Source organism: Pantherophis guttatus, chromosome 1 (genome assembly GCF_059756535.1).
Source record: "Pantherophis guttatus breed Tessera chromosome 1, ASM5975653v1, whole genome shotgun sequence".
Classification (NCBI taxonomy): domain Eukaryota; kingdom Metazoa; phylum Chordata; class Lepidosauria; order Squamata; family Colubridae; genus Pantherophis; species Pantherophis guttatus.
Window position 1 is genome coordinate 79697248 of NC_142063.1, and position 19029 is coordinate 79716276.

At 41.9% G+C, this 19029-nt stretch overlaps 1 protein-coding gene across 1 annotated transcript in view; it reads right to left on the reverse strand.

Moving 5' to 3' along the window:
* Positions 1-1485: 1485 nt before the first annotated feature.
* The window catches only part of HSD17B12 (hydroxysteroid 17-beta dehydrogenase 12), a 60004-nt gene continuing 42460 nt past the window's right edge, over positions 1486-19029 (reverse strand). Inside the window, exons 7-11 of the mRNA XM_034417404.3 lie at positions 17523-17557; positions 15679-15760; positions 13249-13314; positions 3112-3261; positions 1486-2985 (exon numbers count right to left, since the gene is read on the reverse strand). Of these exons, the coding sequence (XP_034273295.1) occupies positions 2878-2985; positions 3112-3261; positions 13249-13314; positions 15679-15760; positions 17523-17557 (441 nt within the window). The 3' untranslated portion in view covers positions 1486-2877. The remainder of the gene's footprint in view (positions 2986-3111; positions 3262-13248; positions 13315-15678; positions 15761-17522; positions 17558-19029) is intronic.

Sequence of the window (19029 nt, forward strand, 5' to 3'; positions counted from 1 at the left end):
ATCCAGGCTATGGATTTTTCCAGGATAAATGCCCCGTTATTTTAACTGACATTCACACACACACAAAAAGAATTTGCAGTGTAACTATAAAAGTACCAGGAGAAATATGGAAACCAGAGATGAAATAGGAGAACAATTATTTTTTTATTCCCTGCATCCTGCATCCTGTCATTTGTCCATTTTTATTTATCCTTATTAATTTTGTAAATAATTCAAAGCAGTGAACGTAATATTCCTTCCTCCGCCCATTTCCTCTCCACCAACAACCCTGTGAGATGATTGAGATTATTGAGACAGAATAATTAGCCCAAAGTCACCGAGCCATCAATTTTATACTGAATTAGTTTCTCTTCTGAGATTTCATGACTATTCTAATCTAAATAACCTTTTATTATTTTGAAAGACATTACAAGTCCACAGCCAAGAATAATCTACTGGAAACGATGTAGAAGAAAAAAAAACCAATCCACTCAGGCTACAAAACCAAGATGTTGGTAATGAAGAACCAAAGATCTCAGCAGTCAATCCATTCTGCAGAAGGCAAGTGATCAAGTCACAAGTGGCACAATATGCATTCTTGCAACACAAATCTTATTTTGTGAATTCAAAGTACTATTACAATCAGCACTTTCTCTTCTCTTCCTTGTTATATAGTTTTCATGGATAAATTGATAATTTGCCTATATTAAAATAAGTTTCTGTACAAAACTTTTTTAGATGTTACTTTATAATTTTGATATAATTCTAAATACAGTCCAATGTTTTCATGTGTTGTATTTGTCAATTAAAATAAATTTTACCTTCAATTCTAAAGAAAACCTCAAAAAATCCCAATTTTATTTTTTCCATATCCATCTGTACCCTTTAGATCTCTTTTGCAACCATTGTTATGTCAATCAATCAATATGTGTGTGTGTGTGTGTGTGTGTGTGTGTGTGTAATCTAAGTAAATAACAGAAAAACCTTCAGATAATTTTTATTTTAATCATAAAATGTTACAGATTTCATTCTAAATATATATATTATTATATGCCAGCAGATATTTTACATACTTCCAAATATTCTATAAATTGCCATGTGTCCTTCAATAATTCTCCAATAAAAAATACAGCCATTCTGGACAAAACCAGTTTCTGATTCCCAATCAGCACCACTGCATCGGTTTTTGTTCATTTTCTATGTACAATAATGTTTAAACACATATTTACTTTCATATCAATCTTAAATTATTCTTCAAAGAACAATATTCAGAATTCAGTTATAGGTCTCTAGCATAAAACATGCTGAAATTAATTTGCAGAAATGATTATTTGTATGCCTACTGATAAAGACCACTGCCCCCAATAAAGCAAAGCAAATGGAATAGTAGAGTGCACTTTTTTCTTTCCCTACTCAGGCAAAAGTTGAGCTACCATGAATCTCCACTGAATATACTTGCCAAGCTCAGAATGCAAATGAGTTTTCAATAAAGGAAGGAAGCCCATAACATGTTAAAGTATTTTCATTTTATTTGTTCTGAATATACAAGCAATAAGATTTAAGGAAATAAAAAGTCAAATCTTAATTTTCATGTAAAGATAGATAAAACTACAAGTCTTAAGAAGGTGATTTTTCATTTCAATAAGTTACAATGAAGGATTAACAAATCCTTGTTAAATGTATTCTCAACATTTGGAGTGACTTCTTTTAATTCTGGAGACAAGAATTCTTATGCAAGAAGACAGGCTGTCCAGACATGCTTATGTTCTTTCTCTCATTATCCTTTGTGTTGCAGTCTTCTATAATACATCTCATATCACTCAAAGAGCTCCCCCATCTCGTTATAGAGATGGAATCTCAAAAGCACGTCCTGGTCCCAACCCATAAACGTTTATATTAAGAGAACATGCAGGTAATCAAAATCCTGCCTGCTGTTGCAAATATTTTAAAATATTTGCTATGACAGTTCACACAAAGTACAATTTTACTTACAGTATTGTGATTAGTAAAAAACAAACAAAACATTGTGAACATATGAAGTCAGTGCCAGCATTATATTTAGCTGTAATTCTTAAGCTTTGTAAGGAATAAAGCATTATTGTGATGCTTGAAGCTGACTATTACATAATGAACATTCACATTCATGTTAACGAGATAGATCCTATAGCTAATCTTGTAATTTTTAAAATCTCAATTTCAATAAGGGATATTTCTTGAAATATCAAAATTGAGGAAATAACAGATTTTTAGTTAAAATAGAGAATAATGTGACTCTATTATTGGTAGTGACGTTACAAATTCCATATTGTTATATTTCAATTTCAATCACATTTCTCAAAATGAACCTATCTGAAACACTACTAATGCACTTCAGTAAGACTATTAATTGAAAATATTGTTTAATAATTATATAACACAAAACAGAATGGTTCCAGAGCAGTATATAATGTAGACATTGTTAACTAATTTTTCTACACATCTCATATAGGTATATTAGGGGTGAAATTCAGCAGGTTCTGACAGGTTCTGGAGAACTGGTAGCGGAAATTTTGAGTAGTTCAGAGAACCTGTAGTAGAAATTTTGAGTAGTTCGGAGAACCGGCAAATGCCACCTCTGGCTGGCCCAGAGTGGGGTGGGAATGGAAATTTTGCAATATCCTTCCCCCAGGAGTGGGGAGGGAATGGGGATTTTGCAGTATCCTTCCCCTGCCATACCCACAGAACCAGTAGTAAAAAAATTTGGATTTCACCACTGAGGTATGTACATATATATTTTCTTCTTGCCAGTCTCCAATTTCCCTCAGAATATCCCATACAAAAACTATAACATAGGACTAAGTATTTGATACTTCCAAGTAGATTTTAAAAATACCAGGGTTCTCGTCAAGGCAATGTAGCTTAGTTTTCCTTTAGTTTCTTTAAATGGTAAGCTCTTGATTTTAAGGCCGTTTCTGTGATAGTTTTTTTGCTATACCACTCAGGCAATACATTTGTTCCAATCCATTTCTAAGAAAGAGAGGCAGAAAAAGATGTGTTACTAAGTTGTTAAAGTCCAAGGTATCAATGGATTAATAAATGTAAGCAAGTTATAGACACACTTGGAAATTGGAATCTCTCTTTAAATATACATACCACAAAAGCATGAGATGGATATCCACAAGTTACCGTTTCCCGACCAATCGTATTGAGGGAATATTTTACATATTGTTCAGGAGTGGGTCTATATATATTTGTTCTACGAAGTTTAGACATTTTTGTCATGACAAAATATGGTTGAACAGTCTGAAAAGGAAAGAGCATTATTTTATTAAATTTATATCTAACGGTTTGTCCCTGTATATTGTTTTAAAGTCTTATTTAATATCTACAACAGACATGTGCTATAAAACAATTTAAACATAGAAACTGTTATAGTGACAACATATTATAGTAAGAATCATATGGTTAATATAGGTCAGTGATAGCAAATCTTTTCGGCACCAAGTGCCCAAACCAGAACACACGTGCATGCATGTGCATGTGTGTGCATGTATACGTGCCAGAGCACTGCAAACCCGAAAACCAGCTGGCCAGCACTCGCATGCCTGTCTTTTGACCAGTTTTGGCCATTTTTTTGGGCTGTTTTCAGACCATTTTGGGGCCATTTTAGGCTGTTTTTCAGGCCATTTTCAAGGCATTTTTTGGGTCGTTTTCAGGGTGTTTTGCAGGCATTTTTCAGGCCAAAAACACCCTGAAAAATGGTCTGAAAAAGACCCCAAAATGGCTTGTTTTTTTGGCTTTTTTTCAGGCTGCTTTCAGGCTGTTTTCCAGCACTCCAGTGCCCGCAAAGACTACCTGGCCGGAAACCAGAAGAGCTGGCAATGGCGCACATGCCCACAGAGAGGGCTCTGTGTGCCACTTCTGGTACATGTGCAATAGGTTCGCCATCACGGATATAGGTAGTCCTCTCTTACCAAGCACTTCGTTCAGTGACCATTTGAAATTATGACAGTGCTGAAAAAATAACTTTAGGCCCAAAGGGAGCATTGGTCCTACCTGATACGATCCTTCTCGTTGAGCGGAGACAGCATTCAGGAATGGGTTGTCTCGTCTATCAGTCAATGAGACTGAGTCTGTCAAAGCTGTGAGGACACTCCCTCTGCCAACGGTCCAGCTTTTGGCGAAGATGAAGTGATAGACTCAATGTGGTCAGTCCAGCTGCTATCCCCAGGGGAACCGAGGGCCAGCCCTAAGCTAGGGAGGGGCTGGATCCTGCCTCCAGTCAACGAGAAGGATCATATCAGGTAGGACCAACGCTCCTTCTCCGTCATAGTGAAGGCAGCATCCAGGAATGGGACATACCAAAGCGGTGGTGCCCCTACAGGTGGACTGCAGCCTGGCCCGAGGCCTCCATATCAGTATGCACACTCTGTAGGACCCGCCTACCAAAAGTCGCCTCAGCCGAGGCATAGCTGTCTAGTTTATAGTGCCTGATAAAGGGCGACGGGGATGACCAAGTAGCCGCATGACAAACCTCTTCCAGAGATGCCTGCGTTGCCCACTCCACACTTGTGGCCGCGCTCCTTGTGGAGTGTGCTGTAATACTCTTGGGCAAAGGAAGGGCCTGAACCTCATAAGATCTGGCGATACACACCCAAATCCAGCGGCCCAGGGTAGAGGATGTTACCTTAGCCCCTAAGGTGGCAGGTTGGAAGGAGACAAAGAGCGACTCCGTTCTCCTAAAGGAGGAAGTTCATTTAACATAAATCTGGAGCATTCGCTTTACGTCCAGCGTGTGCCACTTCTGTTCCAGAGGGTGCACTGGATTGGGACAAAAATCAGGAAGGACTAGTTCCTTGGCCCTATAAAACCATGTATTTATCGTTGGGAGGAAAGAAGAATCTAAATGTAAAACCACCCGGTTAGGGTGGAACACACAAAGGTCCTGTCTGATGGAAAGCGCTGCCAACTCCGAGGTCCGTCTAGCCGATGTTACGGCCACCAAGAAGGCCACCTTGTAGGACAGGAAGCGGAGCGTGGCCTCATGTAGTGGCTCAAATGGGGCCCAGATAGCCCAGGAAGCCGCCTGATGTGTCTTCTTAAGGGTCTGCTCAGATTTTCTATCCTCAGGTTTGAGAGCTTCCTCGGGCACCTTGGGGAGAACTGTTTGCACCACCAAAGCAGCTACAGGTGCATCAACTGAAGGCAGGATCAGTGCCTGCGATAACTCTGGGCCAATGTTATACAGCCTCTTATCCAGAGAACCAGGGTTAGGCCCAATCGCTGGTGCAGACCACTGGCGTTTAACAACGTCCAGGAAAAGGCGAGGAGATGGTACCACCTTGGCTTCACTAACCGGCTCGGAAAATAAAGAGCCTGTCATATCAGAAGGACCTGGGGCAGGATCCATAGAAGCAGGAGCCATAGCCATATTAGTTGACTTCCTGGCCTTAAACAGCAATGATTTGAACTTTGCAGGCTTGAAAAATCCTGAAAATTCTGGTTGCTCAGGCAGTAATCCCTCATCCTCTGAAAAGTCTAGATCTCTGTCTGTCTCCTCCCCAGACACTGATGAATGATGAGAATGACTGGGGGAATAAGATCCCTGGGTGTTTACAAATCCTTCAGCCTCCACATTCTGTAAAGGCAAGGTATGTAGGGAGGCAGCTCTTTGTCCCTGCTGAAGACCAGCTGCTATCCCCTTTGAAATTGCAGCCGCAGTTATGTCCCCCATACTTGGAGACAGCTGTTCTGCTCTAAGGCCAGCAGCCAGCGGAGTAAAGGAAGCCTCTACCTGAGCAGGTCTCTGTCTGACAGGTTGTTGCCAGGCAGAACTTCCCTGACGAGCCTGAGAGGCCAGTTCCTTGTTGCTGGGCAGACTAGACTCCCTGTGTTCGCTAGCGCCATCTGGCGACCATTGTAATTCTGGCCGGCTGTCAAAATCCTCCAGCAGCTCTAACGGCTGCAATGCAAAAAGGCGGGAATGGTTATCCCTATCAAGGGCCTCCTGAGGGATGATCTGTCTGTCCGCCCTCCTCACGGCTTTTTTGATCTCTCGATTGAACGCCTTGTGCCTTCTTGCTGCATCAGCCTCTGAAGCCTTAGAGGACTTCTGGGAGGCTCCCCGATGTTTGGGGGTCTTTGCCTTAGTTCTCTTGTCCGAGGCTCGCTGCCCAAAGTGGCCGCCAAATCTGTCCTGTCAGGGGCCAAGAGAGCTGGATTCATGATGGGCGTGCTGGCCCCAGCACTCACGGTGGCTGCCGTGGCTTCCTCCGCCATTTAAAAATCACAGGTTGGCTTAAACAGCTCCACTGCGCTCCAAGCACGGCAAAACGGCTTCGTGCTATCAGGGGAGTTTGCACGGATAACGGGCAGGGACTCCGATGCCTCAAAGGCCCGAAGGCTGAGGCTGGGCTAAAGGGGCAGCTGCCCGGCGCTGAACTCACTGTTTGTCTCTTGCCTCAGCCGTTTGACAGGTCCTCGGCTGACAGCCCGACACACGGAAGCGTCCGAGTGGAAATGGGCGATTTTGAGCCCAGCGCAGCCCAAGAGTCAGTGGTAGCAAGGTGGACTTCGCTCGCTGCCCTGCCAGGAATAAAACCTCTGGCCAGTTACTCAGCAATATCTGGCTAACAGCCTTTCTCACTGGAAAAGCCCACTCCACCAGCCTAGCCTGGGAGCAGGCTGTCAGTTCAAGCACAAAACACAGAAACACAAAGGAAACAAAAATCAAGAAAAAATCTAAATAAAATTCTAAATAAAAGTGAAGCAGCTATCCAGAAATGGGTGAGCTAATAAAACCACAACAGCCTTCGACCAGACTGAGTCAAAAGCTGGACCGTTGGCAGAGGGAGTGTCCTCATAGCTTTGACAGACTCAGTCTCATTGGCCGATAGAGACAACCCATTCTTGTATGCTGCTTCCACTATGACGGAGAAGTGTGATATTCACAGTGTCATTCATGTCATTATATGAACACGATTATAAACTTCCATTGGGGAAATGGTAGATTAAAGAGCTACCCTGAAGTGGCAGCCCACATTCAGTTATGCTTTGGGCCCAGGCAGGTTTTAACAACTGCCTTGCTTAGCAATGAAAATTCTGGTCCCAACCGTGGTTTTAAGTTAAGAATTACTTCTACACATTGAAAGCATTCCAGCACCCAGCTGGAATAAGCATTGAAAAGAGTGGGGAAGTAGTTAGGAGACAAACTAAAGAGGAAGGCCTGAAACTAATTATTCTTGCAAATTTTGAGTTAGCTATCCCAACACCAGGGTAAACATTCCAAAGGGAGGGGGACATGAGGAAATGTGATTTCCCACTTAGCAACCGCTTCATTAAATAATACAGCTGCTAGTCCCAATTGTGGTTGGCTACAATAAATCATTGATTTAGGAGCAACATTAAATGATCTCCTTTGTTCATACATGACTGAGTTAAAGATCAATTTATCTGATATTAAGTGTACGTAGCTTATGTATCATGGATTAATTCATTAGGAACATTGTACTGAGGTATTTTGAAATGGAAATTTAATCTTCAAACTGCATTGCTCGATTATCGTACTGGGTAGCACCAAAGGATAAAATATTAAATATTGTAATACTGTTAAAAGAGGTATCATTTTGCAGTTTTTCACTTAAAAACTGGTCCTCAGGATGTTACTTTAACAAAAGATTCCATATTAGCAAGATATTTCTAATTTTCTTCCTCCATTCAATTGTGTCTGATTCTTGGAAATTGCCTGGACAAGTCGTTGCAGCTTTCTTCGCATGGCTTTTCAAAAATGGTTTGCCCTGGCCTCCTTCCTAGGGCTGAGAGAGAGTGATGCTACAAGGTCAACCAGCTGGCTTTGTGCTTAAGGCAGGATTAGAACTCATAGTCTTCATGTTTCTAGCCTGATGCCTACCAAATACACTAAACTGGCTCTTATTCCTAAATTACCCGTTTTCCATTTAACAAGAGTTTTAAAGTTTGATTAATCTAGTTTCATTTTTTTCAGATCATCATGTTTTCCTAAGGTTAAAAAAAATCTATTTTTTTTTTTGCTGTTTACTAATACTTATCTGAGTAATTATTTTTTTAATAGTTTGGCACAGTGTTATGCTTGTTTTTCCTCATTTTTCCTGGAAGAATTAAAAACAAGCACAACACTGTGCCACCCATTCCCAACACCACTCCAGATATCATGATTGACAGGCCTGAAAGGTCAAGTGTGCACCTTATCATCCTGTTCTCAGAGAAGTCATCTAAAAGTGCAACCAATGCTGTCAGGACCTCAGTCAGACATGCAGTAAGCCCTCCAGAACAACCCCAAGCTCCTTCTGAAATCTAATTTGATCCATTAATTAACTTGGAGTGGACCAACCTAATAGGTGTAGCTTCCCTGCAATCAGGGTGGTATACAGTAGCTTGCATTCCAGCCCCAGTGATCCTCTTCTAGTTTTTTTAAAAAAACATCTTCTCACATGCAGTGGAAAATAAATTATTTAGAAGAGTTAAGTAATTGCTCTAAAATTTTGTCATTTTGGGGGATGTGGCATGTCTTCACAGTCTTTGCTTCCCATGCTCTTTTGATATTTTTAAATTTTCATTATACTCTTTTGAATGTTCCTGATGTTAGAAAATGCTGTAAATGAGGGGTGTCAAACTCAAGGCCCCGGGGACTGGATCCGGCCTGCTGGGTGCTTAGATCTGGCCTGCGAGGGTGCGCTGGAAACAGCGAAGGACCAGCCTCCAGTCCCTCTGCCAGCGAAAATGGAGCTCTCCCAAACTCCGTTTTTGCTGGCAGAAGGTTGCAGGAGGCGATAGCAGCCAAAAATGGAAGTCGCGAGGGCCACAGGTGGCACTCCCAAGCTCTGTTTTCACTGGCAGAAGGTTGCAGGAGGCCATCGCAGCCGAAAATGGAGCTCAGGAGCCCGTTTTCACTGGCAGAGTGTTCAGGCACCCCCGACACAAGTGACATCGAGCTGGCCACATTCACCCTGACCACACCCACTTCACCTCCCCCCCAAGGTCAAACCCTGATGTGGCCCTCAATGAAATTGAGTTTGACACCCCTGCTGTAAATGGAAATACCCTACTGCAGAGGCTGATGAAGGAGACGAGATTTTAACTTCATTTTCTAAAATGCAAGGTAATATGTAGGAAATGGGGGATCATGTGACCCTACAACTTTAATTTAATTTAATTTAATTTAATTTAATTTAATTTAATTTAATTTCCAATTTATATACCGCCCTTCTCCCTGAGGACTCAGGGCAGTGTACAGCCAAGATAAAAAACATAGAATACAAGTATTAAAACATTTAAAAATATATATAAATTTTGGCCCGAGAGTTAAGAATCACAGACTAATTAAAAGAATTTAAAAAAATTTTCTTAAGCCAACCCGGCTTGCTGAAAAAGATGGGTTTTCAGGGAACGACGGAAGGCATTGAGGTCATGGATTCTTCTTATCTCCGGGGGCAACTGATTCCAGAGGGTGGGAGCCCCCACAGAGAAGGCCCTCCCCCTGGGGGCCACCAGCCTACATTGTTTGGCTGATGGCACCCTGAGGAGGCCCTCCCTGTGGGAGCGCACAGGTCGATGGGAGGTCGTCGGTAGCAGCAGGCGGTCTCGGAGATAGCTAGGCCCTATGCCATGGAGCGCTTTAAAGGTGATAACCAACACCTTGAAGCGCACCCGGAAGACCACCGGGAGCCACTGCAGCTCGCGCAGGAGCAGTGTTACATGGGAGCGCCATGTTGCTCCCATCACTACCCGCGCTGCTGCATTCTGGACCAGCTGGAGCCTCCGGGTGCTCTTCAAGGGGAGCCCCATGTAGAGAGCGTTGCACTAGTCAAGGCAAGAGGTGACGAGGGCGTGAGTGACTGTGCACAAGGAATCCCGATCAAGAAAGGGCCGCAACTGGCGAATCAGGCGAACCTGATAAAAGGTCCCCCTGGTAACAGCCGTCAGATGTTCCTCCAAAGACAGCTGCCTATCCAGGAGGACTCCCAGATTGCAAGCCCTTTCAGTGGGGGCCAAAGACTCGCCCCCAATAGTCAGTGATGGAGTCAACTGACTATATCGGGATGCCGGGAGCCACAGCCACTCAGTCTTGGAAGGGTTGAGCCTGAGCCTGTTCCTCCCCATCCAGATCCGCACAGCCTCCAGGCACTGGGACATCACTTCAAGGGCATCGTTGGGGTGGCCTGGGGTGGAGATGTACAGCTGGGTATCATCAGCGTACTGATGGTATCTCACCCCAAAGCCACGGATGATCTCACCCAGCGGCTTCACATAAATGTTGAACAGAAGGGGCGAGAGGACCAATCCCTGTGGCACTACACAGATGAGAGGCCTCGAGGTCGACCTCTGCTCCCTTGCCAACACAAACTGCGACCGGTCTGAGAGAAAGGAGGAGAACCACCGCAACAGTGCCTCCCACCCCCAACTCTTCCAGCCGGTGCAGCATGATACCATGGTCGATGGTATCAAAAGCCGCTGAGAGATCTAATAGGACCAGAACAGAGGAATAACCCCTGTCCCGAGCCCTCCAGAGATCATCCACCAACGCGACCAATGCCGTTTCCGTGCTGTGCCCAGACCTGAAACCCGACTGGAACGGATCTAGATAGGATGTTTCCTCCAGGAATTGTGGAAACTGTTGCGCAACCACACTCTCAACAACCTTCGCAATGAAGCGAAGGTTGGAGACAGGACGATAGTTAGCCAATATTGCTGGATCCAGGGACGGCTTCTTGAGGAGAGGCCTCACCACCGCCTCTTTCAGGGCAGCGGGGAAGTGACCTTCACTCAACGAAGCATTAATGACGCCCTGGAGCCAGCCTCGTGTAACCTCCCGGGAAGCCAGTACCAACCAGGAGGGACACGGGTCCAGTAAACATGTGGCCGCACTAAGTCTCCCCAAAATCCTGTCCACATCATCGGGAGTCACAGCATCAAACTCCTCCCAGATAACATTCTCAAGACTGTTCCTCGTCACCCTGCCCTGATCTACCCAGTCAGAGTCCAAATCCCCCCGGATCTGAGCGATTTTGTCATACAGGTATTATCCGAAATCCTCCGCCCTGCCTTCTAAGGGATCCTCCCGCACTCCCAGATGGAGCAGGGCGCGGGTCACCCTAAACAGGGCAGCCGGACGATTCCCTGATGACGCAATAGAGGCGGAAAAGTAGTTAGACTTTGCCGTCTTTATCGCCACTAGGTAGGCCTTAATATGCGACCTTACCAGTGTTCGATCAGATTCAGCGAGACTGGCCCTCCAACCGCTCTCCAGGCGTCTTTTCCGGCGCTTCATTTCCCTCAGCTCCTCAGTAAACCAAGGAGCCGCCCGGGATCGGCATCGGGTCAGAGGCCGCAAAGGCACAACTCGGTCCAAGGCCCCACCAGCCGCCCGATCCCAGGCGGCTACCAGGTCCTCGGCCGAGTCATGTGCTAGATCCTCAGGAAATGGCCCAAGCTCCGTCTGGAACCTATCAGGATCCATCAGGCGCCTGGGGCGGATCCATCTAGTTGGGTCCGCCTCCCTGCGGCGAGGGGTCCCGGTTCGAAGATCTAGGCGAAGGAGTGAGTGGTCAGTCCATGACAAGGGTTCCGTGTCTATATCCCCTATAACAAGACCACTCAACCACTGGCCAGAGGCAAAAATCAAATCCAGAGTGTGACCTCCCCTGTGAGTAGGGCCATGAACTAACTGGGTCAGGTCCATGGCCGTCATGGAAGCCATGAACTCCTGAGCCACCTCAGACGTTTCACCGACGGATGGCAAGTTGAAATCACCCATGACTAAAAGCCTGGGTGTATCTACTGCCACCGTGGCTATCACGTCGAGTAGCTCAGGTAGGGCTGTTGCCACGCGGCAGGGAGCCAGGTACGTAAGCAACAAGCCCATCTGCACCCCACGGCCCCACCTCACAAGGAGGGACTCACATCCGGCTATCTGAGGCACAGTGGTCTCCCTTGGACCCAGATCCTCGTTAATAATAACCGCCACCCCCCCGCCCCTCCCCTGGGCCCTCGGCTGATGGAATGCTCTGAAGCCTGGTGGGCACATTTCAACCAGAGGGACGCCACCCTCCGGGCCCAACCAGGTCTCCGTAATACCCGCCAGGTCCGTTCCTCCCTCTTGTATAAGATCGTGAATGAGGGGGGCCTTATTAACCACGGACCTGGCATTGCATAACATCAGCCGAAGGCCCAGATCCTGAGTGTCTAAGCCACCTAGTCTCCGAGAGGAGCCATGGGGACCGGGGCAAGCAATTGCTCTCAGACAGCGAGTGCGAGCCCCCAACACATGATATGGTCCCCTGCTCCCGCCATATCTGCCCCTCCCATCTACCGTGCTGATGGTACAGACCTCATAGGTATCGTCCCCCATCCCTTTCCCAGTCCCTCGACCAACACCTCCCAAATCGTTACCCTGTGCCGGGCTCGGCTCTGACCCTGGTGGATTTCCCCCCCCATCCCCCAGAGTCTTCTTCCCAATTTCTCTAGAAAGATCATTACAAACCCCCCTCCCAGAACCCCTTAAAATCTTAAAAAATTTCCCTAAAAAACCCCACAAATTCTTCCTTGCTCCATGCCATCTCTCTGGACTCCAAAGTCCGTCATCAAGATAGGCCCTCGATAATGTGGAGGGCCAAACCTGCAAGAGGGGAGAATTTCGCAGAGCGAGGAGTTCCGACACCGAATACATATAATTAAGTTAATTGCCTAAAGGACATTTGCAACCCCAGATTAAGTAGTGATAGAATTCAAAAAGTATTGAAAGTGGAGAATGTTCGAATCCGAAAGGTGGCAATGATAAGGACTCCCCTTCTGCCAAATGACCAAGAAGATGCCCTTAAAATACATGGCAAAGAAAGTTCATGGAAGACTTAAACACTCTAAAATTCACATGGAAAGATGCTGAGGTACTCATCCAAGACCCAATATGCTACATAACATGTGAGGGTATAATGCTAATGCTAAAAAATAGAGTTCAAAAATGGTCACATAACTCTTGCAGTAAAAGCAAGTAAATAAAAAAACACTCCAAATTAACTAAAAGCTCTCTATCAGCCAGACGATTAGCAGAATAAAGCTTTAAAGATGGTATTTCATAAAGTCAGCACTATAATGAAAATACTTTGATTCAAGGAACTGCCTACTAATTTATTTTTGGCAATGGTACCTACAACTGTCTTTCACATAAGGAATAATTTGAGTGTATTTTAATCTCTAGCATCCCATACTATCAGGTTAATTACACATACAGTTTCAAAACAGATCAATCACACTAACCTGCACAAGGATACCTTTGTCTTTGTATTCCTGGCTGACGGCTTGAGAAAAGAAATCTGCAAAAACCTAAATACATGTAAAGAAACATAGTGGTAGGAATGCACAATATGAAACTGCAAATAAATCATATACTGTAAATTTTGCATACCTTGCCATTAATTGTAAACCATGTAGTGTGGAAAACAGCATTCCAAACTACGAATTTTGTACATTGTAAGGAAATGTGAGTAATACTTGTAACAGAATAATAGAATAACAGAGTTGGAAGGGACCATGGAGGTCTTCAAGTCCAACCCCCTGCTTAGGCAGGAAACCCTATACCATTTCAGAAAAATAGTTGTCCTATCTCTTCTTAAAAACTTCTAGTGTTGGAGCATTCACAACTTCTGGAGGCAAGTTGTTACACTGATTAATTGTTCTCACTGTCAGGAAATTTCTCCTTAGTTCTAAATTGCTTCTCTCCTTGCTTAGTTTCTATCCATTGCTTGTTGTCCTGCCCTCAGGTGGTTTGGAGAATAGCTTGACTCCCTCCTTTGTGGCAACCCCTGAGATATTGAAACACTGCTATCATGTCACCCCTAGTCCTTCTTTTCATTAAACTAGACATACCTAGTTCCAGCAACCATTCTTCATATGTTTTAGCCTCCAGTCCCCTAAGCATCTTTGTTGATCTTCTGTGCAGTCATTCTAGAGTCTCAACATCTTTTTTACATCATGGTGACCAAAATTGAATGCAGTATTCCAAGTGTGGCCTTAATGTGGCATTAAATTATTAAAATAGTAATATAAGTTGTATATCTAACTTGTATTGTATGATCAACTAAACATATTCATAATCTATAGTATATTGTTCATATACCTTAAACAGAACAGGAAGATATATTCCAGAAAAGTCATAAAACTCAAGATTGTATTCGTGCTACATTACTTTAGATTATGAGGAACTGGTTTGAGTGTTCAACCGTCCAGCCACAAAGAGTTTTTTGGGTGTGGAACTCACATTTTGGCAGTAACCTTGCTTCACTTTGTATGTTTCCTTTTTTTCCTCAGTTCTTACATCAATATAGCACTCCTCAAACTCTAGGTACTTATCGATACCAATTTTGAATAAAACCACAGGTTTCTGCAAACTATTAAATATGTCTCTTAGGAACTTTTTTCAAGCTTTCTTGTCACCTCAGTGATTAACAAGGATTGGTTGGCTACCTTTTTATTATAAAGCAAGAGTCTCCAACCCCTGGTCCACTACCGGGCCTTGAGTGGTTCAGAATCAGGCTGCAGAAATGGTGGGCGAGCACTTGTATGAGCAATGGGTGAGCGCATGTATGCATGCTCCATTTGTGCATGCAGCAGGCGCGCATGCCCGCTTGCATGGAACCATCCCCTCTTCACCCCCGCCCCCCTTCCCCAGTCCAGAAAGCTGGAAATTTATTTATTTATTTATTTATTTATTATTCAAATTTCTATACCGCCCTTCTGAACAGCCAAGATAAAAAACATCTATACATAACATCACAGTTAAAATAATTTATAAATTTGGCCCGTAATTTAAAACTTGTAAATTTAAATTAAATAAATTAAATATATAAATTAAATTAAATATATAAAGTTTGTAAGTTCTGTAAAGTGTTTTTGTGTTTTTTCACATTTGTTAGTTACATTTATTTTATTATTTACTGCTACTTAAGCATTCTATACCTTTGATTTATATTTTTAAGCAATAATATCATTTAAAAAAGAAAGCATTCCCTCCTCCAATATTTTTCTTGCAATAATCCTGGGAATAGTAGTTTTGACAGACACGATATGACTGAGCCAGCGTTAGCCACTAAGCTTCCATGGCAGAGAATGTTTATATAATTAGTATACTATGCTCACATGTTCCCTCTTCCCTCCTCTAATGTGGCTGCCAGAATAGCAGGGATGTTGGTTTGAGAATAACTGCAGTTTAGGGTATTGTCTGAAGTGAATTTATTATTAACCTTTGCTATGATTACTTGAAAGAAACTAGGCTTTGGGAACCATAATTGGTTACAAATAGTAAAAACTCTGTATGTACTTAGTGTAAATCAAAATGTATACATTCATAAAAACAATTGGAAGGTTTTAAGAATTGTGCTCACGTGAAAATACTTCCTTAAAACAGTGGCATTTGAACCAACTTAAATTCAGGCTCCTTGCACAAAGCTGAAGGAGGCAAACTATATTTTTAAATAGAAGGCTGTCCCACACCAACAAAGTTATAAGTACATTTCATTTTAAAATCTGAATTAAAAAGACTAATTCCAAGATCTCTGTATTCACTTTCATGAAATAAGGAAAACATTATCCTCTTTAAAAAAGACTATTGCAAATATTGCATTTGCCAATAAGCAGTTCAGTTGAAGAATGAAAAAAAATACACATACTATGTTTTCCCCATATATGTACCTTGCTTGCTGAATAAAGAGTTAAAAATGGAATTTTTTCTAATGCAGACATAGAAGTGACATTAATTATGATTCCCTTGGACCTGAAAGACACACAGAATATAAATTATAAATTTGTTGAAACAAAACAGAAGCCTAAAATATGCAAATGTTAACTATAACATCCATAAGTATTTGCATAAAAAATCCTTGCACTTGACTCCTAGTGATTGCCTAGAATAGCCATGTAGTTTTCAGGGCAACAATATAGATATGGTCTGCTGCTACCTTCTTCCTGGCTGCTCTTTTTTTAATTTTTTTTTAAAAAAAAACAATAAATTCCCAGTATAGGATACAAACCTAAGATTTCTTGGTGGTTTCTCATATACATACAATACTCCTCACTTACTGACTGCCTTGTTTAATGACTGTTAAAAGTTATAACAGTTCAGAAAAAAATCCCTATGATTGTGGCCAATCCTTGCATTTATGACTGTCGCAGTATCCTGTTGATAATGAAGGTTATCATTCAGGCACTTCACAACTAGCAAGCATTCAATGTATGATCATCACAGTGTCACATGGGTCACATAATTGTCATCTGAATTCTTCTCAACCAGCTTGCAACAAGCAGAATGGAGAATGCCTTTCACCAAAATCTGAGCCACTGGAAGTTTCTGACAATGATTCTTGTACAGGTGAATGGATTTTATGCAAAAATCCATTTGCAAAACATTATGCAAAACTATTGATGTGTTAAATAGTAAATATGAAAAGCTAGATGGGAAGCTTAACCCTGAGAATGTGACAAAGTTCAACTCAGAAGCATTCAAAAACTATGAAACTGATATGGGGAAGATATTCTTTTTACTTATCAAATCCAGGAGATTGCACCAAAAAATAAGACTTCAGCACCAAGTTTAATTTCAGCAAGAGCTTATGTGAAACCAAGGAAGATCTTGCTCAATCAATAATTCTTTAAACAGTCAAGAAGGAAAAATGTTTTTAATGGCCAAAATCTCTAAGTTTTTTGGCTTTCTCCAACCATGAAGAGACCTGAACAAATGAGTCTGGATAGAAAAATGGACTACTTAGGCAAGGAGGAAAGAATCTGCAGGCAGCAGAATACACTGTAATGCAGAACCAAATACCCTGGTTCAAAAAGAAGTATATCAAGCTGGATGAAGATGAGAGATACTTGTGATAAAATGGTTTTATCTATCCATATAATTGGAAGGAACTAAGCAAGCAAGAGTCGGGAATGACTAGCACATATGTGCGAGGGGGACCCTTTACCTTTAGGCAAGCAATAATTTTTAATTTTACAGAAAAATTATCTACCTCATGTAACAACGGCATAACTGGAAAAATGCCAAAAGTACAATCTACACTAATACTGAAAGGTTGCCACCGCTTAACCCCTTATTATTCCAGAGTCTTGTGCTTTTGTGCATGAATTTTCTGTACTTGCCATATAAGTAAAGCTTGTTCTCTCTATTCTCTCTGTTTTCCTTCCAGTGATACTCAGGAATGGCTTTAAGGTTATTCCCAGGAACATCCCAGAAACATAGCCACCCACACAGAGAGTAGCTTGTTGTTGAGTTCTCACTGATGAGTCATTCAGGTTTTTAAATTCCATTTTAAAAAGAAATCACCAAACAGTGAAAATAAAATAAAAAAGGGAATCAAGTAAAGATAGGCTTTCACGGTCTGATGATTCATGCACCCAATCCCATGACTCACACAGCATTACACTGCCAATAAAACATGGAGGCCTGACTGATTAGTCACAGTAATGAATTTTTCAAAGAAAGGATTTTCCCCTATAAATAATAATGGCTGACTGGATGTGTTTATGTGACTCACCTTTCCACCATGCGAGGAAGCACCAATTGTGTCATCTGAAAAAAATATATTTAAAAAAACGATTGAGTAATATGCAGAAAACAGACTGAGGAAAGCCCTCTCACAAAACAGCTGACCTCTCTTCACCTCAAAGAATTATAGAAGAATTTGAAGGCCGTCATTTGTAAGGCAGTGTATTTTTATTCTACTTATGCAGTTTGGTTCTTTAATAAAACATGTTGAGCAACCCAGATAAGCTGCACTTATAAACAACTTAATCAGTCTGTCTGATTTTGTATTATCATAGTATGGTTTCAGAACTTCTGTATGTTACACAGGTAAATTTCTCAAATATCTAGTGCTGATGCTAGACAGTGCAAGAAATCAAATTTAATTAATATTACAGCAAGGGAAGCAAAAGTGGTTGAACAATGCAATTATATGAGAGGTATCAGCAATGACAGTCTAGATCACTTATAGGAGGGGTGTCCAAGTCGCGTCATCACGTCGTCACGTGATATATTGCGACTTTCCCTTTCACTAAAACGGGGGTGGGCGGGGCCAGCATGTGATGCATCTGGCCCGTGGGCCGCGAGTTTGACACCTCTGGCTTACCAGAATTATGAAACAAAAGTCAACTGATCATGGATTACAATTCTATACGTCTCAGCCAGCATGATTAAGTGGGAGATTGTATGAGGCACTTCTCATAATCCATTTCATCTTAAGAGGAAAAGAAGGTACAGCATAAATAGGCAAAAAAGATGAACATTTTCCAGGCTGTTGATCACACAAAGAAATCAAAAGTTTTTGCTTTGTGATTTTTAAAGATAAAAATTTCCATTGTTTTGTAATCACTGAGTAAGTTGGGCGGCCATATAAATGTTCCTAAATAAGTAAGTAAGTAATCTAGAAAAGAAAGCCACTGAAAGCTACAATTATTTTATTTTGCCACAGATCACCTAATGCTGCCTTTTATCTTATGCAACAATTTGTGTTAGCCAGCTTTTAATATTAAAAAATGATTCTGAAAGTAAGAAAAAATAGTTTTCTTATTTTTGAAATAAATTGTTATATCAGAAAAAATGGTTCTCCAGCCAAAACCATGAGAAACTTAATTTATATTTTAATATATCAACTGTACTATAGCAGTTACCATTAAAAAAGAATGCATTTTATCAAAAAATATACTGTTTTTTACAGTATAACCACCATTATGATCCAATCTACAATTTTCATTTTGAATCTAATTCAAATTGCAAGTTTTATGGCCACAACATCTGCCCTAACATTGGGCTTCTTTTGCCACCTGTTCCCCTAATACACAGTCTGACAAAGAATTGTGGAAAAGATAATGATGCAAAATTTTCTGTGACATTTCATTATTAACCATTTTTAAAAATCATATTGGCTGTTTATGATAAATTGCCATGCAATTACTTGAATTAGATAAATTAAAAGATCATACTAGTTTCAGATGATTATATTTCAGATACAAAATGTAATGCAGTATATTAGGGACCAATTT